This window comes from Thermobia domestica, chromosome 2, assembly GCF_964235325.1.
Source record: "Thermobia domestica chromosome 2, izTheDome1.hap1.1, whole genome shotgun sequence".
Taxonomy (NCBI): domain Eukaryota; kingdom Metazoa; phylum Arthropoda; class Insecta; order Zygentoma; family Lepismatidae; genus Thermobia; species Thermobia domestica.
The window spans coordinates 10,289,012-10,300,964 of record NC_137455.1 but is presented as its reverse complement, the minus strand read 5'-3'; the positions used below and the strand labels follow the sequence as shown (position 1 = coordinate 10,300,964).

General features: G+C 37.7%; 1 protein-coding gene across 13 annotated transcripts in view; it reads right to left on the bottom strand.

The window, feature by feature from the left end:
- Positions 1-283: 283 nt before the first annotated feature.
- Fak (protein tyrosine kinase 2 Fak) overlaps positions 284-11,953 on the bottom strand; it is a 414,892-nt gene continuing 403,222 nt past the window's right edge. For all 13 annotated transcript variants that reach the window (XM_081738434.1, XM_081738449.1, XM_081738452.1 and 10 more), the window contains 2 exons: positions 5,200-5,306; positions 284-3,170 (listed from right to left, as the gene is read on the bottom strand). In XM_081738434.1, coding sequence (XP_081594560.1) covers positions 2,897-3,170; positions 5,200-5,306 — 381 coding nt within the window. In that variant the 3' untranslated portion in view covers positions 284-2,896. The remainder of the gene's footprint in view (positions 3,171-5,199; positions 5,307-11,953) is intronic.

The window sequence follows — 11,953 nt, the reverse complement described above, 5'->3', positions numbered from 1 at the left end:
GGAAAATGTTTTGACACTATTCCTGACATTGGGAGAGCTACGACAGAGCAGCTGAACGCCCTTTAATAATAATAATAATAATAGTAATAATAATAAAAACAGTCATGGATTCAACATTGAGATAAGTGCATTTTTAGCCAAGGACAGTACTTTGAAGGAGATTAAATCAAATTCCATGTAAGCTTATTACTTTGTTTCTAATAAAATTATTCACTGTATTTTTTAATCACACCTCGAACGTAATTTTTTTTTCTAGTATTGTGGAAAGAAATGACAGCAAGTATTATAAAGGATGACAACAATATTTATTCACCTTAATTCAGTGTACACAATATACATGGAAATCTTGAGTTTCTTTTGTTGTATAAACCCAACTGATGAATGACATACTAGAAATACTGTTGACAAAAAAAGTGCAAGAATGCAGGCATTTTTTTTTTTATATAGAAAAGATTACATGTTGGCATTTTTCTTGATTAAAAATTAAGATTGATTAAACGATTTTTGGTTATTTGCAAATGTCTACTCGAAGAACTATTTCTTTATTTTGTTTTCACTGTTTACTAGTTTTGTAGCACTAATAGCGAGAATGTGCCAAGAATGTTGCGACTATTATATTTCTGTAACTTGACTAGAGTTTTTAAAATTATTTATTTATTTATTTCTAGTAATGGATACAAGGCATGTCAGCTAGTGATGGCGGATGGGAAGGGGGACAGGAAAGAAAATAATTTATTTGATAGACTAAATGATTATTCAGAAATACTATTTGTGCCAAAGAAAGCCAAAAGTAAGAAAAAAATACGGAAAAAGTAAAAAAAAGACATTTTACATTTCTTACTGCTCTCTTGTCAGGATAACTAATTTTTTTCATAATGATTACTTTTGATGTTAGATCCTTGCTAAAACTCAAACCTATTCGTTACAAATAGTAATTTATTATTAATTATTATAGCTCAGAAGTTAAAGTCACTCTGTTTTATGAATGCCAAATAAGTCTTTGTTATTACTATTTCAATGACTCCTTTTCCCTTTGTATTTTAGACTTTGCAAGTAACTAAACAGACAAAGCTGAAACACTTGACAAGTTTCTCTTTTTTTTTTCACATATCAATGGCTTCAGCTTTTATTTTATTTATTTATTTCATTTTCATTTGCCTACAAAAATACCTTAACACAACCATCTTATAATTGGAAAACTTTTCACATCTCACACAGTTGGGTTGAAAAACGGATCTTGCAGAATGCATTACCACTGTACACAGTCCAGAAAAACAATACTCACGCACTCAAGGAAGATTTTTCTTGTCTTTTTATTCACAATATCTTATTTTTTCGGAACGAAACTTGTTTTTTCTTTGTTATTTAGTCTATTGGAAATGGTGACTTAGAAACGTTCACATATAGAATTGGCTAATGCAACTTACCAAGAACATAAATAACGCTTACCACATGCAACAGTACACTTTACATAAACTGGACATTCTGTATGTAGAGCAATGCTTAAGTAGAATTTAATTTGATTTCCAGAAACATTCTTCCCACATATGTTTCTGTCATATTGTAGAACTAAGAAAATATTTCCCGTCTTTATTTTTAGAATAAAAGTTTCAGAGCAGAAACTTTATGTAGGATGTTTATCGGTCACTAAATCAGAAAACGGTCATGAAAGTCAAGAAATTTGGCTTTTGGGTCATGATTCTTTTTATCTGTACAAATATAAGTACAGACTGGAAAATTTTGTTCTATTATATAACGTCAAAATTCACCACCAAAAATGTCCATGATCGGCTTTAGACGTTACCAAATTGCAAGCAAAGGATGCTTCTATCACATGGATGAAAATTCGGTCTAATTTACACCCAAATTCGCTCTTGAGAATGTTACGAAATTTTATAGTTTGGTAAAGGAAAATATCACGAAATTTCATTTTGCAATTTTAGTAGATATCCTGTTATGCAATCGCGCTCCAAAATAATTTCTTCTCATAAGATTTCCTTCGTCATTTTTTGAATGTACGCATTGTTACATTTAAAGTTTCGGCTTATCATTCAGAAATCATGAAGGAATCCACTTTTGCATGTGACTGTACCCAATTCTGTGACCATAGCTTTAAAAAATACCCATTCACACTTAGCAGAACTGAATAATCTGCAGTCAGATCTAGGTGTATAGTATACCCTGCAAACGAAACTAGACACCCACTCAAAATACTGACTCAAAATATAAGCAATGTAATTACTGTTTTCGTTAATTTCCAGAGATTATGTATTCTCAAAGAAAACTGTATCGACTGTACCATGTGACGTTGCACTATAATTTTTGATCAAAAACTCCTCTGGTATTATTTCTTGTCCTAGATATTGAAAAGGTAAGTTAATTAATCCTCTGTAATTTGCATGAATCTAGTGGGTTTTTTTATGTTACATCGATTTTTAAAATTAGAAAGCAGAAGATACTGCCGGAAGAGTATTGTCTTGTTGCATGTGCTAATTTTTAGGATCTAACATTTTCCACCCTAATATCTACACTTCATGTTCTTAGCAGCTACATTATAACCAATGTATCACCAGTAATTTTAGGTTCAAATGTTTGCCGAGATGTCCATTTTTAATGTATTCCAAATAATGTAGACACTGTTGTAGTCAAAAACAAAGAAATGTCACTGTCTCCCGTAAAATGCCCGCAATGCAACGAAATTGAGATCACCTATGTTGGCCGCAAAAAATGAACATAATCGCCACTTGTAGATTCACAAAATATGCTGCACACCCGACTCTCCTTGTTCACTTGGCCAAAAGAATGAATGTACAGGAAGCGATGCGACGCGACGCGACATCTACACATCATGCAGCCAATCACTTCAAATCAGCAACTCCCGTGTGTACAGAAATCGTTAGCTGTCAGATGTTCCCGAGCCAATACTTCCTACAGAACCTTTATGACTGGGCGAGCCTTGTTTCGGTGACGACGGGTGTTTCGGGGACATGGGGACAGCAGTTACTGTTTCCGGTTCTTCCTCAGCGTCTGCGGCAGTCTCTGATTCATTCACAGCACCTTGACTACAAATAAGTTTATTTACATGCGGATACTTTATCCGAATAGAGTCCACAACATCCAGAAGATTTTTAGCGTCCATCGCAAGAACATGCGCTGCAGACAGCATTCCTCTGAAAAATAAGATTATCTTAATTTAGCCATAACGTAAAAACGAAATACAATATATCAAAGTTACTTGAACTTGATGCGAAATATTAACCACCTAGATCATCTACAAGCAGCTAAAATGAGAAAATCATGATAATAAAATTATAAATATTTCGGAAATAGTTTGCTTTAGCGATTTACTTCCTTACTCTTCCGACTGCTCTTGTAGGAGGAAGATACTTAACTAAGATTAGGTCATGAATGCAAATACAATATATATCTTCCTAAACAGAAATTAAAGCAACGAGTTAATAAACCACATATTCAAGAAATAAGACGGTTTTTTGTTTTTCTAAATGAAACTTACATAAGTATACGTAGCACAACGTATTTGAAATTTTGGAGTAGCTGTTAATTACTATTAAGTGAGTATCAAATTTATTTTGTTTTAAAAAAATATTAAAGAGGGATTTTTTCTTTCCTAAAATTAGAAAAATGAAATGAAATCTTTGTTTAATGTCCCCAACTGTACCCTTTAGCCTAAGGCAAGTGATTGATTATGAAAGAATTGGTGGAATGAACTAGTGGGAGGAAAGGAATGATTATTTGCACGTGAAGAAACTGTTGTCTCTGGGTGCCGTATAATCTGACTGAAGAGCAGATGGCATGGTGCCGTAAGATGCCGATCACGAGACTTGGTTGTACTATTCTGATGTGTCGACAAAGACTCAGAAGGAAGTTTAGGTCTTCATGACGAGGATACACCTTTAGCTGTCAGAAAATCTCGATCACTAAAGAAGAAAATGGTAGTTGTATTTTTCAAATCGAGTGGAATTGTGGAGCGTGTCGTTTTGGACCACAAAAGACAGTCACAGCTAACTGATACACTGAACTGTGCCTGCCTAAAATTATCGAATCTCTGAAGAACCCACTACCAAATTCAAGAATAGACACCTGGTTCCTTTGTCATGACGATGCTCCAGCACACCGCGCGAAAGCCTGCACAGAGTATTTGACCACTACAAAATTGAAACGTCTTGAGCACCCGTCCTTACAGTCCAGATCTTGCTCCCTGCGACTTTGCACTGTCCCTGTACATGAAAATAAAAGCTGAAAGGGATGAGGATCTTCTGAGGACTTGGGACAACAAGTGTGTCACAGCGAAACTTGACAATTCTGGTTTAACGATTGGTTTCGGAGGATGGAGAGATGTATTGAACGTGGTGGAATTTATTTTGAAAAAATTAAATAAATAAAACTGCAAAACTTTCGTAATGCTTTCGTAATAAAATTGCAAAACTTTCGTAGTGCTCTTTGAATATATGTATGACGGATGGTCGATTATTGAACGTGAAATGATGAAATTAATAAAGATGATGAATTAAGTAAATATTACTGTGACATGTATTGAATCTTGATATATAATGCAATGTAGATGAAGAATTTCTGCAGTTATTTGTAGTTATTCGTTAGTGTATACGCATGAGATGTGATGGAAGCCTATTGGATGAATCATTATGTTAATGTCTCAAGCGATGCTTGATGTAATTTCGTACATTTGATATTAATGACTACTTCATTACGTGAGGAGCCTTATTATCGGGAGAAGAATCTGCGTCTTAATCTATGTAACCAAAACATTGATTTGTACTACATGACTTTTATTATTTGGGTAATCTTTTCCTTCAATTTTCTATTTATAACACAAATCATATATTTAACTTTTTTTGAAAATTCATTCAATAGGGAAAAAAAGCAATTAGTGCATGAAAATTTGATGTTAGAATTCATGGAAAGGACTTTGCCCTTGTATCGCTTCACAATACTATTTTAGAATATATAGGGGTCCGTAGTAAGCGACAAACTTATGACGAGGGAGTGAATTTCAGGCATTACATGCATTTTGAACCACTATTTGACATAATACATAGGAGAATATTTCGGAGTGGAGTAACAAAGCCCTAGGACTAAGGATCGGAACATGAATATATTCTATTTAAGGAAATATTAGATCACATAGATAGTAATGTTGTGGAACTTTACTTTACTTACTTCCTATATTCAGCGTCCAGAGTAGTTGTGCTGTACGTCTGCGCAAGTTTCATCGCATTGACTAGTTCACCCATATCCTTGCTAAGGACTTTGTGTGCCATCTCAACCTATGTGCGAAAAAAAGAAAGAAAAAAAAACTTAGAAATTCTACAAAATCACATTCGATTGTTTAGTGAAAAAAAAAAAAAAATCTGACAAACTTTTAGTATCTGACACATGAAAATGTAATAGAACAATATTATTTCCGAAATTAGGTAGATTTTCTAAAGTAAGTTTGAGCGATGCAGGTAAATGTCCTTGACAGGATTTCCTCATATTCGCTACGAAAGAAAGGGCATGCCAACTTTGATTGAGATAACTAGAACCGTTCAGAAATGCACTTTTCGAGGAAGAACGGTAACCAATCAGTTTTTATAAGTAGCTGATATATCAATTATCTCCAACTAGCTATGTATGACATCAGAGCACGCATGTACGTACGGATCAGCGAACAGAGGAAATAAGTGCCAAGAAGGGAAAATGTGTAGAGAAGTGTTGGCAGTGTACCAGTAATCATGGATCCACAAGTAATCTAATTGCAAAAGAATCGATGTTCTTGGTTTCCTCTCATTACTGCCTTTGCCAATTGTCAGTTTTCTCGCTCCGTTCATACGTCTATTCATCTGAGAATGAGAGAAGTAAACTCTGACGTCATACAGCAAAGAGTAGGGAATCGCTGAGATAAATGAATAGCTTATTTCAGAAAAGGTCTGTCATATCTGAATAATTTTCAGAAAAAGACATACTTCAGTGACTCAGGTACTGGTTAACTCCTACTTCAATTGCTGTTGTAGATGTTTCTAAAACAATTGTATTTCAATGGGCTGGCACCGTGGGACGTAAAACTCAAAATTTCATTTCATTTCATTTCAATGGGCTGGCATTCCTAAAATGCCTATTTTTGTCACAGAATTTTTGGCTGCTGCTTTTGCAGCACTACTGTAATATCCTAACGATGTTCTCATTCTTTCAGATCACACGGCAGTTATCTATTGTTTTCACAGGAAAGTTTGTGGAGTGTTCTATCTGTTACCTATAGCTCATATTCTATATTTATTAAAGAATACGACATTTGAATATGTACCAACAGAGGAAAATAAAGCAGATGAGGGCTCACGAGCTCTGAGCTCGATCCTGCAGCTATCCTGTAAAAACAAACAAACAAACACACACACACACACACACATATATATATATATATATATATATATATATATATACAGGGTGTCAAAAAATTCCACCCGGCAAACTTTGGGAGGTAAATCCTCTCATACGAAGAAACAAAAAAGCTCAGTAAACATGGGTCCGGAAACGCGTTGTTTCGGAGATATAAGGCGCCGAAACCGTGGGAAATGAATCTTCAAAGGCGTATATTTCAGAAACTATTCAACGTAGAGGGTGCGGTTTAAAAACTCACCAACGAAGTCATACCTGCTCTTGTTAAACATGCATGTTTCATAATCTTGCAATGCCTGCGGAAGGGATTCCCCAAAGAAGCATAGGGATTCCTGGATAATCTGCCGAGTGAAGATGGCTCGAAAGGGGTATGGATGGACGACTTCCTCACCCGTTAACAGTACTTCCTGGTACCAAGACGATAACTCAAACGGATACAAAATAATGGATACTTGTGTACCTGCTGTGTGTGGTTGCATAACCGCCACATACGGATGATGCCCAATAATATAGTTCGGAATATGAAGTACTATGAATATGCAGTCGAAGGTTCGTAGTGAGGCAAGTGCGGTGTTGCTACAGCATAACACGAAGCAGAGTGCTTGAAATTGTGAAAACACTTGATGCAAAGGAAAACCCCAAATAGCACGATAGCGAATACAGTCAGCACATTTCCAGATATGCGTAATGTTTAGCAATGGCTACAAATATCGTTATGTCTAGTGAACTGAGTGAATGTCACTAATGAACGAGATCCAATGTTAAGTACATTACATGAATGATCTGATTAAATGTATAAGAGATTTGTGATTTGAAATCATATGCATTATCTTAATAAGTCTGCAACCATCCACTTGATTTCAATGGTACTTGTTCCTTTCAGTTGTTACATCGTTGCGTGGATAAGCAAGGAAGCAACAGAAAGCAAGGTTGCACGTTGGCGCGCCGTGTCGCGGGGTCAATCCCCACTAAGAGTCCAAGCTTTGGACTCAACAACTAGGAGATGGATCGGATCGCATTTGAAACTTTGGGTCCCGTCTCCATATAGCGCCGCTGCTGAAAAGGGACGTTGAACATCCTAACAAATAAACAATCAAACAATAAACAATTGTTATAAACGTACAATTAAATGATACTGTAGTGCGCGAATGTGATATCTAAATGAATTGGTTTAGCTCGTTAAATTAAACGTAAGTCCTGCTACAGTTTCGTTTTCTCTTCGGGTACCCAAGCCGCTCGTGTTAACGGATTCCAAAATATGTAAACAGAACAATAAACCACCTTCATATTTTATATCTTGTCTTTATTCCTCCATTTAAAGTTACATCAAGATTGTCTTTGTGTCCATTTTGTTAGGTCTATAAGGCGGGGACGTTATTACAAAATAATAATCATAACGTCATACTCTTCTCATGTTTATTTTTGCTTACAATGCAACTGCTGGAGCCTCAAATCTATACATCTATTCCAATTTAGCAACCACAGTAGATTAAGTGTAGAGAGAACCGGGTACGATCATTGTGTTCAGTAGCCGATCTTGAAAGTAAAAACTGGCGGGGGAGGGGTTGTCAGTATTTTGCTATGTAAAATACGTAATTTGGACTGCGTTTTGGTATTTATGACATTAGTGATTTTCTAGTAACGCAGCAAAATTGGGGGACCAAGGCTCCCCGACCCCACCCTAGATTCGCCACTCTTTGTTCAACCATTCTGAGTGGCTTTCTTCAGTTTCACAAGTCGAATGCCAAGATGGTACCTCTATAAACGCTCTGGCCGCAAGATCGCCTGCGTTTATGTCTGAACTTTAGTCGTCGGATGTCATTAACTCTCATAATGTAAACAGATTTAGGCTGCACTTAAATGCACACGCAGTCGAACTCTGGAGGGTATTGTCGACCTTGAAAAACAAAAACAACATTGATTATCATTTTACTGTGTGTAAGGAAATTGGTTTCTGGTCTTCTTTAAATATTAAAACATGTAAGAGGTATTTCAGTTTCACACGATAATTTTAACTGAGTCCAGAATATTCAACAAAAAGACATTGTCCTTGAAATGACAGTACATAGCGTTTTTCTTACGTCCAAAACTGTTTATAGGAACAAAAATACGATAGAAGAGATAAAATAAACATTGATTAACAGAGTCATGCTGTTAGTGGGATTCGACTCTAAGCCATATGACAGACGAGCACCTAAAGAAGCTAGTCTACCGAAGACTGACGTGTATTCTGGAAGCGACTGTGCTCGTGTGCAGTGCTTACTGTCTGTGCTTTATAAAACGCCGTAGTGGGAAATGGAGTTTACTTGGGCAGAATTAAGTGATATGCATATGGTGCAGCTTTGGGAAATGCAAGGGAGGCACAAAGACTGTATAGAGAACGTTTTCCAGAACGACGGTGCCCCCATCACACTACATTTACGTCAATTGATCGGCAGCTGCGAGAATCAGGTTCCTTACATATGCACCGGCCTGATGCAGGAAGACCACGAGCAGTGAGAACACCAGCATTCGAAGAGAATGTGTTGGGCCAATTTGAACAAAATCCCTGAAAAAGCACGCGGGCCGTTGGACATGTGTTGCATGTTCAGCACCAGCAAATGTGGAACGTCCTACATAAAGAACATTTCTATCCATATCCCACACGTGTACGATTTGCCCGATGGTACCTGCGGCAGTGTGTGGAGAATCCGCAGTTCGCGCGGCATGTTTTGTTCACAGATGAGAGTAGTTTTACTCGTGACGGATGTTACAATGCTCATAATAGGCATATGTGGGCAGCAAACAATCCGCATGCAATGTTTCGCCGAAGTCATCAAGAACGATTCACAGTTAATGTTGGGCCGGTATAGTGAATAATGTCTTAGGATCTTATGTATTACCTCCATGACTGAACATGCATACTTACAGTGTGTTTCTTTCAGAGGTACTCCCGGAACTGCTAGAAAATGTCCCCCTTGCAGTCCGGCGACAAATGTGGTTCCAGCATGACGGAGGTCCACCCCATCGGCCGCGGCGTGTTCAAAATGTACTTTCTGGTATGTTTGGGAATCGATGGATCGGGCATGCTGGTCCTGTAGCATGGCCTCCTAGATCACCGGATATGACACCTATGGACTTTTACCTATGGGGACACATGAAGGAGTTGGTCTACCAGACACCAGTGGAGAATGAATTGGACCTTGTGGGCCACATTGTCGAGGCTTCCGCAAGAATTCGTGTTAACCATGACGTTTTTCCTAGTGTGCGAGACGAAGTGCTTCGACGCTATCTCTTGTGTATTGAAGTCAATGGTTCACATTTTTAGTAGATTTCGTGACGTTGTAAGGTACAAGTGAATTACAAACACCATTTCCTGCATTGACTCGTCTTCTTCTGTCTTTGTGCTTTGTGTATTTTATTTGTGTGACTGGAGGTTATGCTTTACAGCATTGCACGACACCAACTATGCTACTAATATGCGAATCACATTATCGCTATTCCCAGGAGGTCATTTGTCAGCCGCTTCTTACGTATGTTAATACTATACTCCACAACGCTGCATATTTAACATACATTTGTCCACGATAATTTAGGTACATTTTGATAGCGGGTTTGCATCTAGTTTCAACAGCTCTCAATCACTCTGCTTCGTGTGTTATGCTGTAGCAACACCGCACGTGCCTCACTACGAACCTTCGACTGCATATTCACAGTACTTCATATTCCGAAATTCATTATTGGGCATCATCCGTATTTGGCGGTTATGCAACCACACACAACAGATATACAAGTGTCCATTATTTTGTATCCGTTTGAGTTATCGTCTTGGTACCAGGAAGTACTGTTAACGGGTGAGGAAGTCGTCCATTCATACCCCTTTCGAGCTATCTTCACTCGGCAGATTATCCGGGAATCCCTATGCTCCTTTGGGGAATCCCTTCCGCAGGCATTGCAAGATTATGAAACATGCATGTTTAACAAGAGCAGGTATGACTTCGTTGGTGAGTTTTTAAACCGCACCCTCTACGTTGAATAGTTTCTGAAATATACGCCTTTGAAGATTCATTTCCCACGGTTTCGGCGCCTTATATCTCCGAAACAACGCGTTTCCGGACCCATGTTTACTAAAACTTTTTGTTTCTTCGTATGAGAGGATTTACCTCCCAAAGTTTGTCGATGGAATTTTTTGACACCCGATATATATATATATATAAAAGTCGATATGATGAATTGTTAACTATATAAGATAAACAGGCATTCTGATTGATTCTACTCTTATGTTCACTTTTAGAGAATGTTGTTGCTTAAACTAGCAATAATTATCCCAAAGGGGAAATAATAATACTGAATGAGTTTCGTTTCACAATGTGAAACTACGCTAGGCTTCCAAATTATGGGAATTCAATATTTCAACTTGAAGTAGTACGTATATACCTACCTGAATAAAGGAATAAGATCAAAGATAAGGACCTGTTCCTTGGACGCAGATTCCACATCAAGAAGCCGTTATTCGCTATGCCTTACTATTTTTGCTCTATGGAGATTAATATTGAAACTCAAAGCAATAACTGATATATATAACTCCCGGTTGCAATAAAGGAAAAACTGAATATATGAAGTGTTATCGCTATATATTTATGTTATATCCATTATGCGATTAGTGTTGTTCCGAAACCTGATAGATTTTCACCACTTCTGGTTTGAAGAGTCAGATGTAAGTCAAGACAGAACTCATCTTTGAACCAATCATTTTTCATATCTCCGTTTTTGCAATAAGCTACATTTACATGGAATACACGTAACAGACAGGTATTTTGACCAGCCAAAATATTACGATCACTTTTTGAACGAATGGTTCAGCCGCTATAGAAGTCACGGGGCATAGCAGAACCATTTGTCAGACAGTAACAAGGATCTCACTTCATTAGCCGTCTGCTTGTACGTAGAATAGCGAAGGCCAGTGATATATCAGACTAATAGAAACGAGCATCTCGGAAACAGCGCAACTTGTCGGTTGTTTGCAAGCTGCTGTGGTTCCTATCTTTCAAAGATAGGAAAAGTCTGGTGAAATTAGCACAAAACGACAAGGCTTGGGGCAGCCACACATCATTAAAGATGTCGGACATCGTAAACTGTCGAGGTTGGTACAACAGGTTATGGCGCCAATTGTGGCATCAATTAACAGGGAACTTTAACGATGGACAAAGTACGAGTGTGTCTGAGCCGACGTCACACAAGTGTATCGGTATTAAGCGCAAGGCATCGTCGATTACGATTGGGATGGGCACGTGTCCATCGTCATTGGACCGCCAAGCAATGACACAACGTTCAATGACCTGATGAATCACGATATTGTCTTCGTTACATCGATGGCAGGCTCAGGATTAATCATCTTCCAAGTGAACATGTGTTCCAGACGTGCACAGTAGGACGAAGACAGACCATGATGACTCCATTATGATTGGAAGAACGTTCACATGATCATCCATGGGCTCAGCAGTATGTGTGCAGGGCACCATAATAGCTTCTAGCTATCGACAGGTCATTGCTGATCATC